Source organism: Scomber japonicus, chromosome 7 (genome assembly GCF_027409825.1).
Source record: "Scomber japonicus isolate fScoJap1 chromosome 7, fScoJap1.pri, whole genome shotgun sequence".
Classification (NCBI taxonomy): domain Eukaryota; kingdom Metazoa; phylum Chordata; class Actinopteri; order Scombriformes; family Scombridae; genus Scomber; species Scomber japonicus.
The window spans coordinates 24,047,361-24,066,360 of record NC_070584.1 but is presented as its reverse complement, the minus strand read 5'-3'; the positions used below and the strand labels follow the sequence as shown (position 1 = coordinate 24,066,360).

At 38.4% G+C, this 19,000-nt stretch overlaps 1 protein-coding gene across 1 annotated transcript; it reads right to left on the bottom strand.

Moving 5' to 3' along the window:
- Window positions 1–1,135: 1,135 nt before the first annotated feature.
- gtpbp3 (GTP binding protein 3, mitochondrial) lies at window positions 1,136–17,014 on the bottom strand. The gene is made up of 11 exons (XM_053322742.1): window positions 16,855–17,014; window positions 15,133–15,392; window positions 14,247–14,333; window positions 13,129–13,211; window positions 12,304–12,423; window positions 7,968–8,040; window positions 6,396–6,539; window positions 4,801–4,966; window positions 2,940–3,070; window positions 2,616–2,790; window positions 1,136–2,156 (listed from the first exon to the last, which is right to left on the bottom strand). Exons 1-11 carry the CDS (start codon window positions 16,917–16,919, stop codon window positions 1,925–1,927), a joined length of 1,536 nt encoding a protein of 511 aa, XP_053178717.1. The 5' UTR covers window positions 16,920–17,014; the 3' UTR covers window positions 1,136–1,924.
- Between the last annotated feature and the right edge of the window lie 1,986 nt (window positions 17,015–19,000).

Below are 19,000 nucleotides of genomic sequence, written 5' to 3'. Positions count from 1 at the left end.
TTCCTGTATAGCTGCTTGTGGTTAAACAACATTTTAGAACTAAAAGAAAAAAGTGATTTTGTTGTAAAGGAATAAATGAACCTAGTTGTTTTGGTGTGTACATAGTTCAGGTACTTCAAAGATGAACCAGGCTCCCAAATGTACTGATTTGTATGACAGCAAGTCCCACTTTTAGCTCAAACTCCCCCTCTGTTGTAATTAATCAAGGAGAACATGAAAGGACTAAAAGGCTGACAGAGCAGTACGGAAAGAGGAAAGGTCAGGTAGCAGAAACAGCAAGGAGAGAGACAAAAAGAAGGGAGATGCGGGCAGTTATGTTGGTGTACAGCGGGGCAAATGTCGTCAGAGACTGGGAGAGAAGAAACCAACTGGGGAAGAAGGGTGAGGAGTTCAACAAGGAAACATAAATATTTGATCAAGGCCAGACTGACAGGGGAACAAAGGCCACATAGAGCATCGCCTCCAAAAATGTCCCTTTCCCACAGAGCAGAGAGGGGAGCTGGGTCAGTCTAACTTTCTTTACATACTGTATATTTATTTATGCTTTATGCTGGGAGGTGGACTAAGGATAAAGTTTACAATGAAACCAAAGCCTTCACAACATGTTCTTAATTTAGTGTGAGCTACGGGCAATTCAATCTTTGCAAGAATGAGTAAGCCTTTGTGGAATATAAATCACATTCATATATTTCATTTAATGAGGGTTTTATCACACATTAGATACAGCGTTTGGCAAGTTAAGATATTCTTGGTGTCTTGGCATTAGGTGTTTGTATGCCAGTACATAATGTGAAAGTGGAAGACGAAATATTGAATTGTAAAAGCAAGTGTGGAAAGTGCAAAAAAACAAAATAAAGACTTACAGTAACATGACAATGCATGGTATAACTAAAATCTAAAGGATCAAACAATCATCTGCCTGCAAGATCCCATATGTGAATTAAAAGTCAACATGTTAAAGGAGAAATCACATGTTAAATAAATGGTTCAACATTTTGGGAAATATGATTATTAATTGTCAACTTCTTACTTAACAGAAATTCGTTCCCCACACTCACTTATTCTCAGCAAGACAGCATTAAAAAAAAATTCTTTTCAAGTTAGTTGCAATGTTAGTTGCAGCAAATAGTCACTACCGGTGTCTACTGTATTAAAGTCAGAAAAATGCAAAAATTCAGATTTAGTTTCTCATCACAGTCGTGCAATGGAGGCATCTGGGGTTTAAGACGCTAACCATGTAGTTGTAGCATCCATCACTCAAGACAATCCAGGTAACATTTGTTGCATGTCATCCCTAATCTTTCTCCTCTTATTTATTATTAATTCTCCACCATCTGTGTCAATAAAAGGCAAAAACACCCATAAATAATACAAGATCTCAAGAATAGAACATACACTCACACGAAGGAGTGCAGCTGAAGCGATACCTGCTCCCAAAAAACTAATTCTTCATTGTCCTGCTGCACAAATAAACATCCAAACTCGGAGTCCATGGCCTTGCACAGGTCTCTGGAGCTGACTTTATTTTGCAGTACAAAATTTACCTTGGCTGTTCAGTTGCAACCCAAGAGCCTAATATTTACCTATCAAAGGCCTTCAAAATCTATTTTTAAATTACGACTTCCAAACACTTGTCCAGCATAGACGAGGCCTCTGAGGCACCTGTCATCACGCTCAACTATTTTCAGTGTATTAAAAAAAATAAAAATCTCTGTGTCTTGGGATCAGCGTGATTCTGCAGCCAAGAACAGGAATTTCATTCTTCTTACTCTCGCTGTGCCTCGAAGGCTGGCATAATGCCGATGCTGTGCCCCTTTTGTCCCATTTTCTCTACCGATACTCTGGGACCACACAAGAACACAGCCTTCCTCTCTGGGCAGGCTATTATTACATGTACTTCATGTTTTTGCTGCTACCCATCTGACTATTTTCCAATACAGAAGTCTTTGAAGATGATATCCAGGATCTCCTCTGCTCCAACCCGTCCAGTAATCCGGCCCAGGCTGGTGAGAGCCAACCGGACACCCTCAGCTGCCAGAGCGAGGTCGGTATCACGGTATTGCTGGTACTGAGCCAGGGCCGCAACACACTGCTGCAGGTGGGCCCTGTGGCGAGCCTGGGTCAGGGTGGGGGCACTAGACAGAGGGTCGCCACACCTAGAGAGGAAGTCAAAGTACAAATTGAACCGGAGCAATAAAAGACTCATTATTTTGTGTTTTTTTTATACTAAAAATTAAATCTAGGAAAACAAAGCAATTACATTGAATAAAAAAAATCTGATTTAAATGTGTGAGAAGTCTGATACCGCTGTCATATCTGTCCATTTAATATGAAACTGAAGACAGTAGTCAGTAAGCATAAAGACTGGAAGCAAGGGGCAACAGCTAACTCGGCTCTGCACAAAGATTTAAAAAAAAGAAAAAGAAACCACTTATCAATCCCTCTGAACCTCCCTAGTTTTCACTTTATATGTCATTGATTTAATCTGTAAAAAAACTGAAGTGTATTCCTTTAAGATTTCTTATGAAATCATCACAGATCCCCATGAAACAATCATTGGACAGTCTTTCCCATAAATCATTTCCCTGATACTATAAAAAGTTACAGGAACTCACAGAGTCTTGACACTGCTGTGTAGCACGGTGAGGAAATCATGCAGTCCCTCATTTGTGTGGCAGGAGAGGAGACAGACAGGAGGGAGTCCAGAGATCCTTCTCAGCTCCCTGTCCAACGTTTGCCTCTGTTCCTCAGGCAGCAGATCCGTCTTATTCAGTACCAAGAGACACCTGTCTACAGGAAATGTGATAGGTAGAGAAAGGATTTTTTGATGAGAAATGTAAAAATGATGATGATAAAAAAAACCTTTTACTGTCCTTCAAAATTCAGTTGAAAGTCTCTCTCCAGCAGAAGAAGAAACAGATGAAGTCAAGTGATGATACCTGTGTGATGCTGCTCCTGAGAGGGCAGGACACTCCTCAAGTGTTCCTGAAGGAAGGCTACAGCTTGCTGGGTATCAGAAGGAAGGGGAGCACAGTCCACAACCACCAGAGTCAGATCTGCCTGCTCCATCCTGGAGAAAACAAGAAAACAAAGCATTTCATGAGTCAGCTTTTTTATTTTTAATACAGAATATTTTCGTATCTTAATCTCTACATTATAGGTCAAATGGATCCAACCTATCCAACTGATATCATATCAATATCATGCTAGACTAGACTCACTACGATATCACATTACAATTTTCCTGTTGCCTGTTCTTATGTCTCTGAACTGATCACACTGTTGTGTGTAAAATAACAAACACCCTTTGGGCATGATATACAAACTACTGATGTACATTATTTCAAAGCTGGCTGTAAAAAAAACCACTGAGATTTTTCTGGATACTTGAGTACATTTTCTACATCATTGCATTTTTGCATATTAAAATATAATCAGTCAAAGTTTGAGAAATATGGAATGTTGGAATTATATTTCTGGGGACGGCAGCAGCTGCAGGTTGTACCGATATGATGACTCAGAGCAGAATTGTGGCTCCCTGGTCTCTATCTTTGGTAAGGGAATCAATATAGATGTTATTCATTTTGAATACCTAGGTTGCTGCTGCCACCAACACCGACCCACTGCTGTACCTCGGGTCTCACTGTGAGGTAGCAGCAGCAGCAGCGGATGCTTGTACTTACCACGTCCTTCCTGCAGTGACCCAGGTCACGAGCCTCTGACCTGCTCCCTGCACAGAACGTTCCCTATAGAACACAAACTGCCCACCCTTCCTATAGAGCCACCAGGTCACCCAAATAACTTACACAATTCATAATAGATGTTATTAAAGAAAGTGTTTGCACTGAAAATTGTATTTGTGCAGTCAGGTTTTCTTGTGGATTTTCATTTGTCTTTCATCTGATTTTACTAGTTGCAAAACAAATCATGCCTTGGTTGTTTCTCAAATTAAAAAGGACATGTCAAACAGTATATTTTCCCAATAAAAAGGCGAGTCAGTTCCCTACATCTTCTAGCACTTAACAAGTGCAGCTGGTATTGGTATGAATGTAGTGATTTAATGCCTTATTACTGCACCAGATGCTTTCCCTCTTGCCAAGAACACAAGTACTGGGGAAACACTTGACATTTGTCTTTTTTTGGCATGTAAATTAACATACTTTATAGTGAATATTTGTCCTTAAGTTCTCAATTATGTTAACAGGCTGATGTTGAGCAGCTATAATATTCACCATGTTTTCTACTTAAGTGAGTTAACGTGCTAAAAAGTGATAATTAGAATTAAACACAAAGTACTTGTGATATAACATGTCATGTCATGTAATGTCATGTGTACATGCAAGTGTATAAAAGTAAATCGAATAATGTGCGTACACAGGCGTCCATTGTTCTGTCTGTTTGCCTGCTTGCATATGATAAAGCAGTGATGACGGGTGCAATGAGTATTACTATTCTTCCCTGATGTAAACAGTGGAAGCAGCTGTCAAGTGAATGGCCACGTCAATTTTCAACATCATACCACTTGAGGTAAATCCTCTACAATGAGGAAAGGTGGCTCAGCATTACATAACCTCTTCAGGGTGTTTGTTCCATGTATTTATAACTAGCAATAATATAAACTCAGGAGGCTGCGCAGACATTACATTATAGTACATATAACATGATGCACAGGGGGAAGGAATGACTAATTTCTTCCTTTCTTTGTTCTCCAGGACAGCATCCATCTCAGGACTAATTTGTTCAGTCTCAAATTAGGAACACATGGGCTACACATGAGCAGCATTGTAAATGTGCTACTACCTTTCCCGAGCCCGTCGGACCCCCTCCCTCTCCACCAGGTCTGGGCTGTCTCTGAGGCCGGCTGTGTCACTCAAGAGGACAGGGAAGCCACCGATGTCCAGTGCTGTCTCCACTACGTCCCTGGTGGTCCCAGCAATGGGGGACACGATGGCTGCAGGCCTCTGGCCTGGATTTAAGGAGGTTAAAGGTTAAAGGACGAGGCTGGCAACATTCCATGTCTTGATACCCTTCAGCTTACCCAGTTTGTCTGTTGCTCAAATATGTTCCTTCTGAAGAAGTAAATCTTCAAAAATGGATCAAAAATACATACTATCATTTCTTTAAAAAGAATAAGTAATTTCCTATAACAGCTGGGCACCAGTTTTTAAAAAAATGTTAATCAGGAGTAAATAGAGCATTTGCTGACAACTATTTTTATCAGCAGGTTTAAGTTCTCTAGCGAGTATTTACAGCAGCAGGATGCCGTTTATGGGATCGACTCAAAATAAATGACAGTTCCCATGTTAATCATAATAGGGGAACATGTCTCCTGGTGCAATGGTGTGACTCACAAATGTTTTTGGACAACAACAGAAGTTGTATCAGACATACAGTAGGCTACACAGACAATAAATGTTATTGGTTTTGGTTTTTACATGTATTTATTGACAAAAAGAAAACAAAATATATAAATAAAATCCCAAATTACCCCTAAGTTTCAAAAAACATGATCATCAAAATAATTTTTCTACATTTTCCCTAAAAGCCGGTCTCAAAATCTCAAAACGGAGAAAAAGAATAGCCCTTCTTAATCTTTTGTTTTTCCTATGTCAAATAACTCATGAATCTTCATTTATTCAATTCAAATAGCTCATTATTACTTGTCAACGCAGACTGGGTGAGCTCAGGCCATTGGTAGGACTAATAGGAAGAGGAAATGATAACAGGATTTTATCTGAAGTTTGACAAATACTGCTGTTATTCTGATAGGAAGCTGTGAAGAGCCCCTGCCAAGCCTCCACTCTAAGTAGTTTATAAATGACTCTAAATGATTTCAGGATATGATACTGTAAACAAATATAACCTTACAGCATAAACAACAAGGGTTTTAGGGTGACACCAAACATGAGAGGAAGTGTTTAGAAGTGACAAAAAGCTGCAAGATGTGGTGCAAGAGGACCATGGTCAACTTCTGCTCAAAATGTAAACTCAGTTTTTTTTTTAATCAAATTTAATCAAACCTTGAATGTTGGAGTTGAGGGTCAAAGCGTACAACACTAATCTGCACGTCGACTTTCAAGCTGTCTGGTTTCTAAGTCAGACTGCTGCTTGTTTCTAGATTTATCTCCTCCACAAAATCCTGTCTTGGCAAGGAAACCTTCTGTGCACACAGTGTTTGCATTTTAATTACTCTACATTTCACAACATCTTTTTAAATCATGCTGCTTATGTATGACTGATTCTACCTTCTTCTCAAGTCATGACTGACAGCCACATGATTCAACACTTAAGTCTGCCTTTAGAAGATAGTGTATCACATATTAATCCTAATCACTTCATAGTGTGTGTGTGTGTGTGTGTGTGTGTGTGTGTGTTGGATTTCTTGGGTCTCTTACAGAGTGCGTTAAGGAGGCTGCTTTTCCCTGCATTAGTGGCTCCTGCGATGACCACCTGGACTCCGCTGCGCAGCCTCTCGCCCCTCCTCTCATCCTTTAGGTGTCGCTCCATCTCTGTTTGCAGATCATACAATGATCTGTCCACTGTGGTGGTGAAAGGGAGAGAGAGAGACAAAGGAAAGAACAGGACATGACGATGTTTTACTGTTTAACTTCACTTTCGTGGCCTTGTAAAAGGATTTTTTGTCCTTTGAAGGAAAAAGGCCTTGTTCTCCGGTGTCAGACACTTTTTGTCTGGAAGAAAAATAGGTCATTGCCTGTCTATGTCTACACATGACTGACAGGGAAAGGTTTTTTTATACAATATGATGCATCATCAAATTTTGACACACTGCACTTTTTAATATCCAATGCTGTGCAATATTCATATTTCATGTATACTACTAATTTCAATTCAACTGTGAAATATATAAATAATCAGTGCAATATGTATATTACCACTTAATACCAATATTACTCTTGTAAATAATGTAAATAATGTTATTTTTATTATATTATACTATTATATATAATTAAAAAAAAGAAAAAAAAATCTGTCGGGGTTTTCATGTTCTCCCTGTGCCTGCTAGGGTTCTCCAGGTACTCAGGCTTAGGAGGTTACTCAGGTTACTTGGAGACTCTAAATTGCCCATAGGTGTGAATGAGCCCTGTGATGGACTGGCGACCTGTCCAGGGTGTACCCCGCTTCTCGCCCAATGACAGCTGGGATTGGCTCCAGCCCCCCGCAACCCTCTAGAGAGGATAATCGGTTTGGAAAATTAATGTATTTCTACTATTATTGTTCTTATTTTTCGTACTTATTTATTGTTCTTTATTCTTTTCTTATTGATGCTCTTCTATTTTACTGTCTACTTGCTGCTGTAATAATGCAAATTTCCCCACTGTGGGACTATTAAAGGAATATCTTATCTAATTTTATGAACCTGAATTGAGAACATTAATTCACCCAAGTTTAGATAACCACAGATAAGACTCAACGGTAGAGGTTTCTATTTTTGGAAACAAGTCTATTATTATTTGCAGCTTGCCTCCGAGGCGTGAGCCAACATTCCATGCCATCAAAACAAGCAATCGTTCCCAGGCTTTATTGTGTAGAAACTTCACAACATCTGAGGCATCTGAAGAGCTCTGCCAGTGCCAGACAGCAGGCGACAGGCTCAGGGGGACATCCCTCTCACATACACACACGCTGAGCTTTGCATACACTGCGAGCATGGGAAACCAATGCATAGAAAGCACAGTTGGGCGGCACGCGGTGCTGCTGACAGTACTATTCCTGTGAGTGACATGGCAGATTGGCTTTGAAGGCAACACGAATGCCTGTACTGTCCCCCTGGCCTTCTCTCTACGCTTCCTAAAAGGAAATGGTTTTTTAAGCAGTTTGATGTCTATGGCTTCTCCCTGCTCTGCAGCAAACTCACACGATGGCCAGTTAAAGATCCAAACAGGAAAGCCAGCCTGACTCCTCGCTCCTTAGAAAGAAACAGCATAGAGGACAAAGCGTATACATACCTTGGTTTAAGACCCCATCCTCAATGAGCTCATCCTCACTGAAGTCTATGAAGGCCTCCACATGGGCAAGACACTGTGAGACAACACAAAACAGAGAGAAGGGAGGTGAAGTGAAATGCAGGTTGTCTTAAATCAGTTAATGAATACACTGAATATTTAAATAACCTACATGCCCATATGTACATTGAAAAGCATAAATAGTTACTAAAATTGTTCTTCCTCTCCATTTAAAGAGATCCGTTCTTACAGACATCAGTTTCACTGTAAGACATGGAAGGCAAGACCTGAATTCCTTTCTCCATGCAAAAACGCTTTCTCAAGTTCAGTCGAAGCTAACCTGAAGCTGTTTGACTTGGACACATGTTGTAAGATACCCACTTAAAAGTTACTTATCTTTTTAGAGTGAAATTCCCTGTCCATGTTTCTACAGACAGTGTTCCTTGCTGAGCCACGGCAGACAGATAGTAACACGAGGAGTATATGTCTAGTAAATAGAATGATGATTTGTTGAACCCAGACTGCTAAAGCTTCAAATGCATTAAAAAAAAATCTATGGATACTTCCAAGTTTATTTGTATGTTGACTACACAAGTGAGCAAGACAGTGTATGGGAGCTTTTTTTCAATTCTATGTTGAAACCTTAAAAGGTGAGTAGCACAGATGTCAGCGACAGTGAACAGGCAATATATCTTGATGCTGCCGTAACTGGTTCTGTTTTGGACATATTACCATGTTGCTGGTGATACTTGTGCATACGTAATGTACGTATAGGCTACTATAATGAATTCATTAAATGTTCAAAAACATAAAACAGTCAGGAAAAAAAAACAGTTAAGACTGCTAGGAAAATGGTGACAATAAAATGGATGAATCCACAGCCACCTACAGTGGCACAGTGGAAACAGAAGCTGAGGGAGATGTATGGAATGGAGGCTTTAACTGCTCAATTACAATTAAGGTCTGATGTTTTTGTGAGGAGGTGGATACCTATAGCAAGATACCTCTCTAACTGAGGGGAACCCCACGGTATGCTGGAATATCTTAACTGTCCACTTATTTATTTATTTATTCTTTTTCACTCATTAGTATTATTCTGTTTTCTGGGGCCCAATGGGTTTTTTTTTCTTTTTTCTTCTTGTCTTCAGCACTGTCATAAATAATTTGTGATGTTGTCAAGGAATGTTTGTAAAAAAAAAACAGTTAAACAGTTAAAGTCAACTGTCAATGTAGAAATATAACATTTGTAGTGAAGGTTTTAAAGGAATTAAATAACATTTATTAAGTGTATTTTCCTTCTATATGTTCTCTTGCTCGCCCAATAAAGCTGATTCTCATTGAGCACTTGTAGCAAAGACAATAGATGATGCTTCATTTGTGGATGTTGCTGCAAAAAAAGCTACAAATTATAAAACTTTGATGCTTCTCACACACACACACACACACACACACACACACACACACACACACACACACACACACACACACACACACCACAGCTTCAAGGCAGGCAGCCAAGATTAGTGTCACCAATTCAGTATCTGATCAAATGTGAAATATGGTCACAATCTCCCCTTCTGCTCCTGAGTTATGGCGTTAAATAATGACCAGAAAAATGTTTTTGCAGAACATTTTGATATCACTGTGAAGTTGACCTTTGACCTTTTGGATATAAAACGTTATTAATTAATTGTTTTATCCTATTCGACATTTGTGTGAACCTTTTTATAATTAGCGTATGAACTGTGACTTATGGCATTTGTGCCCAATGTGAAGAAATGCCTTCAAAGTGTTGCTGAGATATCATGGTCACGAGAATAGAATGGACTGACAGACAGCCTGAAAACATAACAATAACAATTTAAAAAAAAATAATGTTCTTCAGACAGTGCGGAACATACACACGGTAGTATAGCTGCACAATAACAGGAAGCATCATATTCCCATACTTTAATCCATTCACACAAGTGGGAAGCCAGCGGTTCAAAATGCTGCATTGTTTTGACATCAAGTTAGGGTTTAAGACAATGCATCATGCAGATGGTATACTTCTGATTAAACTGGATTCCCAGGAACCTTTGTCCAAAATGAAGCCACCTTTGAATTGCTTCTAAGGAACCTTCCTAAAAGACCTAACGACCAGCAGCTCAACAAAGTTTCTCAAGGGAGAACACCTGGACTTGTAGGTCAGATCTGGTGCCAAAGTATTTTCTGATCACCGTTCCATATTCTCCAAAACATTTCACAGAAGAGGAGGGTTTGGCTTGCAGTCATGGAGTTCACCAGCGTTCAGTGACCTGCTACTCTGAACTGTCTTAACATGGTGTGAAAAGAAAACTCTCTCAGAAATAAGCCACACCAAATATACCACCACATCATTGTAATAAGCATGTGTATGTTATTATCTGGAAGTCTCTAATGAATGTGACACTGTATGCAAGGTGGCAAACAACTTGCATGCAGAAATTTAACACAAATACAAAGTTTCTGAACCTCTTTGAGAGCTGTCTCAAGTATGAGGTGGTGCAGAAGAAGCCAACATCCTGCTCTGATCCTTAAAAACAGTACAATACACTACAAGCTTTCAACAATATTCAATAACTCCTGTACTCGACTATTGTACAGTAATGTGAATTTTACAGTTGAACTGATTCTTCCTCCACTCTAATGTATCTATGAGTGGATCAGCTTCCACCAACTATTTATATATGCTGTATACAGGATACCATTTATACAAACAATACTGCTGCACAGAATATCTTCATGTCTTGTTTGCGTGTCTGTTTTGAGTGACAGATACACAACAGCTGTGCTTGGCATTACAGTTCCCAAAACAATGCAAAACCAGCTGTTCAGAAGAAAAAACATTGAGTGCGTGTCACTTGGGTGATGGTGGAAAGGCGCATAAGTTGCTTTCCTCAGGAAAGTCCACATTAACAAGGTCTCTGACCCTCAGTAGCTTTGACTCGGATACCGGGACTGAGCAGAATTACACAGCGCTGATCAGAGGAAGTATTGTGGTCACTGAACTCATCATTTCAGCCACATTAGTCACATAATAATAACAACAGCAGCATGTATGAACTGTTATAAGAAATTCAAAAATCTTTCAGTAGATCAACATTAGTATAAATCAGATCAATCTGCTGGGAAATATACTATTTTAATAGGATTTTTAAAAAGTTTACTGAAAATGCTTTGTTTTTACAATTATAGGATCAAGTATTTATTGTGAAAAAAAAAGACTTTTAAAGTACTTCAGTATTTCAGCACACTGGACGGGTTTTTAACTGTGAAGTGACATTAGATCTAATGTATTCCTTTTCTTTCTTCAAATTTGTTTGAATCGTTCCCTGTGTTTTTTTTCTCAGTGTTCTTTCAGTGCTAAATAAGGTCGGAGATAAATGTCTTGACTTGATTTTGATAATTGAGAGATGACAGGAAAGCCAGACTGTGCAGTTCATGGTTGGCATCTTGACCCCTAAACCATAAAATGGATCATAGGAATAAATATTAGGATTCTAAGTATTGAACAGATGGACATAATGGTTGTGTACGACAGCCAAAATGAAAACAGGAAGCCTCTGATTCCCATTAGTTAATCTATCAACAGTCTGCTGCAAAAGCCACTGTGAGATACAAAAGAAAAAAAAAGAGACAGCATTGTTTTGGAAACTACTGAGGCCTGACCTACAGCACACCACTGATGGGTTCTTTCCAAAACACTGATTTCGGAGAAATGTCAGACATCATGAACATGGACAAAGTCTCTCCAAGGGAAAGGAGGAGCTCAGCTTGTTTCTGTTGTCGAGACAAAACAGAATGAAATACTAGACTGGTTGTTTTCATAAAGAAAGCGGCTTCCTGTCCAAATGTCAGTTAAAAAATTTTAGCTAGCAGATTACGAGTCAAGACCAGGTCCAAAGGTGGTCGAGATGAGTTAAAGCCCTGAGCAAATTTGCTTTTGTGTCTGAGAAGCAGAAGTGTGACATTCACCTGTTTCATCACAGTTTCTACAGTCGAGACAAAGTCGCTCAGTGTTTGTAGTCCTGGAACATCGCTAATCAAAAATATTACTGTATCATATACAAAAGTAAAAAAGAAAGGTGACTCAATATTGCAGCATCAGAGATCAAGACAAAACCACAATGTCAGAAAAGTGCTCAAAACCTGATTTGAAGCCAGACTCTAGAAATAGAACTTCTGCCACACATAAAGCACTACACCTTTACCTCACAGCTGCACTCCTAATGAAACATCTGTCTGTCTGCAGGTCTACTATCTGTTCTTTAAGGAGGAAACCACTGTCTACACCACCAGTATCTACAGGACCACCTACCCGTTTCAGTTTGTGAGTCCAGTCCTGATAGAGGCGTCCCAGTTCTCCTGACATCTGCCGGAGAGCCTGCCTCCTCTGGGCTTCTGTCTCAGCATGGATCAGATCCCCGAGCCCCTCAACCTTCAAGAAACATTAAATATGAACCAGTACAAAATAAACACTTTGTTACTGTTATTTCTATTTTTATAAAGCTTGATACAACAATACTGTGTTTGTTATGACTAACTGTGTGATCGCAAGGTTCCCCTTCAAACATGTCATTTATAAAACCAGTTATATGCATTTATAAGCATGTGATGCTGCTGTTTGCACGACGTATGCTGCTGACACTGTTTTTATGTTCTTGACAATTAAAGATTATTCCCAGGGGCAATAAAGTTTATCGTATCTCACATCATATATATTTTAAAAATCACAAACTTATTATTCTCTCAGGAAGAATTTTGCTTCCTTGTCCTTGATTTTACAGAGCATCGTCATCATTTTCAAGGGCAATTCTGTTATGAAATGAAAACAGAAAAATACATTTGTGTTGCCCACTGATAAACAAACACTGAATATATCAGTCCTGCATACTGTTTAAAGCTGCATACTTGGCGGCTTTTTCTGGGGGCCCACAGCTGCATTTATGCATAAATATTTGACAATCCAATGAAAGAAATGTACAAAGGGCAAAATATGTAGAAAATTTCAATGCTGGCATTTTATGAACTTGAAATCCCCGTTTATATCTGACCCTGTTTATTCCTTGTTTACCCTGTATAATTACACCAACAATGAAACAAATCTGCTGAGATGTGTTTGCACATGCTCTTCTTGACCCACCTCTGTCAGGCCAAGTTTCCCCGCCTGAAAGGCCCTCCGCGTGAACTCCCCTGCTTCAGCAGGCCTCATGCCAGGCACGCTTCCTGAGAAACAAACACACAGGCACACACACAGCATACAAACATGAACAAATGTATGAGCCGGGTGGTTGGCATGCATCATGCACACAAAACACACAAACACACACACAAAAACCAAAGAGGATCAAACGCAGTCAATGTGTCACTCAACACACACACACACACACACACACACACACACACACACACACACACACACACACACACACACACACACACACACACACACACACACACACACACACGCGCACACACACACACACACACACGCACACACACGCACACACACAAAAACCAAAGAGGATCAAACGCAGAGTCAATGTGTCACTCAGAGTTCACTTGGAATAAAAACAGACAACTGTGCAGGTTAAAGAGGTCACGATTTCATTGTTTTCATGACAATTTTTCAAATTTCATCACACAACAGTAAGCACCAAAAGATTTAGCCAAACGAGGTCACGATCTGTTAACCGGAGCAATATATTGACTGGTTATTATCCTTCTAAAAGTTTAACTACCTTTCATTCAGTTTTGAAAATTAAGAATTACTCAAAAATGAATTTTGCATGCACTGTAATGTTTTCTTGTCTCTCTATTCATAATTAATGATGACCTTATATTAACTGGTGACAATCTTTCATTAACATTGCAGATTTATGCAACACTGCACTCTAGCAGGCCAGTGTTAGAACTGCAGTATAAAATGTATTTGTCGGTCACGGTGAGATTGACATGCCTGCCAAGACTCATATTATAAGTATCTTAGAAATAGGAATACGTGTGTCAGTTTCCCCTTTTAAGTCACACTGATGGACAGTCACATGACTCGACCAGAGACTGTTTTTAGAATATTTATGCAGGCTTAAAATTTGAGGGGTGAAGTCCATGAATATAATATAATATAATACAATAGAATAGAACAGAATAGAATAGAATAGGCACAAACATAGCAAAAAATAAGTATGTGTGTGTTATCCTGCATTATATCAAGTTGCACAACACATATTTATCATACTTATAACGACAACTGGATGTTACCTAGAGCCTGTAAGACAGCAGTAATGACAGCGGGACCGCCGTGAATGTGGAACTCCACGCTGTCCTCTCCTGTGAAACTGTGAGGACCTGAAGACATGAACACAAGAGAAACAACAGGCTGAATATTCTTTAGTTTATTAAATATGTATGAGGCTCAAAATCCAAGAAATACTCCATGTCATATTTACTAGGAGAAGATATAATACTGATAATACTGTGATGATGATTAAAATATATCAGCTCTGGCTTATAGGGTGTTAACAGACAGTCAAAGATGATTGATCTTAATATTCCTAACATGGGAGATGAAAATTAACATCAATATTTAGAAACAATGTTATTCAGGCATCACCTCACTCTAAAAGATTCCAAATACTGCTGAAAAAAAAGAGTTTTATAATTGATTAGATGAAACTGAGAAAACATGTCACCTACATCTCCTAGAAATTCTAATACTAGACATTTTATAAACTAAACAATGAATCATAAAAAATAACGACTGGTTCATTTATATTCAAAATAATATGTAGCTGCAGAGAGGGCACTCAGCCCTGTTTTGCAAAGTGATTTGTATCCTTTTAAGTCCTTAGAAGTTTGGTGGAATTTTAATCCCTCTCTGATGCACAGTGACAAGAATTACCAATTTCACCCATTTACTATGCTATATGGTATGTTACTTTCACTTCAGTATGGCATAAAAATCCACACACAGACTTGAAATTTGCTTGAGCATCCATGTATATTCTTGACATATGGAAATTTAATGTAGCACAACATGACATGAGAAAAAGTCCCTTAAAACACACTGTACTGTATTACATCCACCTTACAGAGCACAGATGAAAGGTGAAGAAGGGAAATGTGTGTGTTGTCCAAGTGAGCACACCTGGGAACCAGAGGACAAGTCCACGGTCCAGCACTTCTTTGGATTGGGGGTCTGTGATGCTCCTTAGCAGGACTGTGCGTGGAGAAGGCAGGCTGCGGGTAAGCCCGGCCATACTCCTCAGCGCTGTAACTGAGGCGGGACCACTGACCCGTACCACCGCCACCCCACATCTCCCGTGGCCTGATGACAACGCAAAGATGGTGTCAGCATCCACCAGTCCAGCTGGGGCTCCACTGTGGGTGCTATGTGGACTCCCTCTGCTGGAAAAAAGAAAATGGTCAGACACACTGTAACTTCTAATTATATATTCAGTATTTAAGTCTAATATATGGTCTAATATGTTGGTTATTTATCATATAGACATGTGATAAGTTGTATTATATAAAGACAACCCTGTATTTATTGAGCCTTGGATCTGACAGAGGGTAGTGAATGTTATCACAGCAAAAGTATAGCTAGGTATGTCAGAAAATAATACTGTTAGAATAAAAAATCAAGTGAATAAGAAATATAAAGTTTAATACTTGCATTGACAAAAAAGGAAAACAATAAATTATTAAATGTGTTCCAAATGAGCTGGTAAAAGATAAACAGAAGAGTAAAATAAATAAGTTCTAATTCAATAATAATAATAATAATGATAATAATTTTAGTAGTAATAAAATACAAAAAGCTTTTCTCATTTAATAACAAACTGATTGAAGGATAAAGGAAAAGTATAAAGATATATATTTATTTTTACATCCTGTTGAATGATTTAACTAACACTCATCTGACAATCTTGTTTGTCTGTTTTGGAGCTCAACAAGTCCTGAAATATACATGAAATCTCCTTTGAAACAAACTAAACGCTAATATTTCCCTGCTGCAGTGTTTGTATCTACTACCAGTGGTGGAAAGTAGTACATTTACTCAGGTACTGTACAATTCCACTCTACTACATGTCAAAGACAAATATTTTACTCTCTACTCCACTACATTTATTTGACAGCTTTAATCACTACTGAAAATGTGACACAGTGGATAATATAACAAGCTTTTAAAACACAACACATTGTTAAAGATTAACAGAGTAATTTATAACCATTTTTTTTCATACGGTTTTTGATGTCTTACAAAAAGCAGTGTGTAGTCAGGGGTCACATTTCAGATGTCTATGAATTGTAAACAGCTGAACCAAATAGTGATTTCCCCCCCTCAAATTCTCACATGGTTTCATGTCAATAAATGTTCAATTGACCCAATATTTCACCTAAACTCAAAGATTAGAGAAAAAGTCCAAAAACTGAAAACAGATTTGTGTATCAGAAGTTTGATTTTCTTCTTCCCTCTCCTATTAATCATCTTATCTGGTGATCCTTTAGTTGGTAACAACTGGACTTGACAATCCATCTGTAAAGTTGTTCGAACTAGCTCCACTTCCAGCAGCTACAATAGTAACATGCTGCTTACACACTGATGTTTCAGTATTAATCATCTAATGATGTCATATATTATAAATACATCAGTCAGAGGGACCAAAGCACTAGATTTACTGTACTTTAGTGCAGTACATGTAGTACTTGTGTATTTTACTTCAATGGCATATTTCATGCAGGACTTCAGGAGTATTTTTACATATGTTGGTACCTTTTTCTAGCGTTAAATGATCCAAACACTACTAGGTAAGTGGTAGTTTTTAGGAAGTAGTGGTAAAAAAAAAACAGAAATCTAGCAACAAACCTTGTCCTTAGTGTGTGGACAGCAGCTCTCCATATCCCACGATACATGGACGGAAGTGGCAGCATGATATAAGACACTAATAATACTAAAACCAAACGTTTAATGTACTTGCTGTTTCACATGTGGCTGATTTCAGGGACTGACATTGCAGAAACATACTCTGTCCTTGACAAGATCATGATATTTACTACCCCCCTGTAAGTCAGAATAACCTGTGAATGTAACGTTAGCTGATAAAAAAGAGAGTTTATCATCCACAGCTGTTTCTAAGCATTAAAGAGGCCAACATATCCATGATCACAGCTCCTGGCATTTACATTTACCACGGTGAGGCTGTTGCTTCCCCGGTCGGTTGTGATTGGTTCACGGTTTCCAGGACAGCGGCAGCCTCTTAAATCCCATTTGTTGACGGACCTGTCAATCTATAGTAAGTCCCGCCTACTGTGCGCCGTCAAATTCTGTCCGTGTGGATCCCATTGTCCTTCACAACACTTACGTCACTGACTGATCTATCTATCTATCTGCACTGTCTTGCAGTTGTGGAGAACTTGATATGAATTTAACATTAACTTTTGATTTTTGATAGATACATAGTAGTTTTGTTAGACAAATAGATTGCAGTTCATATAGCCTAGGTAAATGTACTTATACATTAACCGCAAACAATGCGTGCATATGCACACACCTTGAAATTATTTTCTTTTCACTTGTAGTTTATTTGCACTGTGCAACATGGTCAACAAGATCATGTTTGTGCTATTTAGTTTTTTTATGTGAACAACCAATGAAATGAAAATAAATAAATGTTAGGAAAGATTTCATGACCAACATGCAATCGTGTTGCAATTTTCTTTAAAATGGAGAAGTTGCATTTGTTGCATCTTTTGTGGGTTATTAGGGGCCAGAGTGAAGGGGAAAAAACAATCTCATTAGTATAGGAGAAATCTTATTATCATAATGGCCAAATTCCATATCTATAAGTGTAAACTTACAGGTAAGAAGCTTTATTGCATTTAGCAATGAGATCAAATTCACTAAATTCAATCCTCCCTAAAACCAAAAGCAATTAAAACTGTAACACATTGTTTTATGTTAAAAAGTAGATTACAGTACATATAGATAAATGTACTTATTGACTAACCACAAGCAAAACCTTATGTACACATCATGAAATAATTTTCTTTTTACTTGTTTATGTGCACTGTACTACAAGATCATGTTTGTGCTATTTGTTTTTTAATGTGAACACCCAATTAAATGAGAAAATTGTGATAGAAAAAATGAATTTCAGAAGCAAAACAGAATTACAGTCTTGCAAGACTGTAATTCTAATAAATAAATATTAGGAAAGATTTCATGACTGATGTTGAAAGGGCAGTCATGTTGCAATTTTCTTTAAATGGAGAAGTTGCATCATTTTTATTAGTTTATTAGGGGTCAAAATGACTGATGCTGGATGTAAATTGTAGTACAGTACAGGACAAACCTATATTCTGGTTCAACTTTAACATGGTTATTTTATTATCCAAAATTGAGAGGTGGGGAAAATCCTTAGAGATCATGAAAAGTGTCTATTTGTCTAAGGAAACAGAGACGAGATGGTGCTTCATTTTCCAGTTTATACTCAAGGATGTGACTGATATTTTGCTCATACAGTTCATATCAACAAGGGTAGACTAAATATTGGAAATGCATTTCAGTATAACTACAAACTACAACTTCCAAAAGAACCATAAAAATAAGCTACAGAGAGTGCATTATCTAGGCTATTGTAGAGCCGTTGTACAAGACTATCTTACTTTGGGCTATGTGTCCCTAAAAAAGTGGATTTTATGTGTAAATTGATCTTTAAAAAAACAACAAAACAAAACACTGTCACTGTGTTAACTTTACAAATTATTGTCACCCTGTGTTTTGCTTTGCATGCTTAGAATATGTTTTGCCTTGTAAATTATTGGTGTTGCGGCCTGTTGTATTTCATAGGCTACATACAGTATCTCATGCATATCACTGAATATAAACACAGAGTGTAGTCTACATTTGCGCTGGTGTGTGTGCCCCTCCACAGATCCTTGCAGCTGTCAGCCCAGAGGGTGGTGAGTAAGCAGAATTTCTGCTCGCAGATGAGATACTTCTGAGCTCTGGG

Excerpts from the sequence above, each read along its gene's own strand:
- gtpbp3 (XM_053322742.1), bottom strand. The coding sequence starts at position 16,919 with ATGCTGCCACTTCCGTCCATGTATCGTGGGATATGGAGAGCTGCTGTC. Across the intron at positions 15,393-16,854 it reads GTCCACACACTAAGGACAAG|CAGAGGGAGTCCACATAGCA; the intron begins GTTTGTTGCTAG and ends TCTTTTTTCCAG. Across the intron at positions 2,791-2,939 it reads TCAGGAGCAGCATCACACAG|ACAGGTGTCTCTTGGTACTG; the intron begins GTATCATCACTT and ends CATTTCCTGTAG.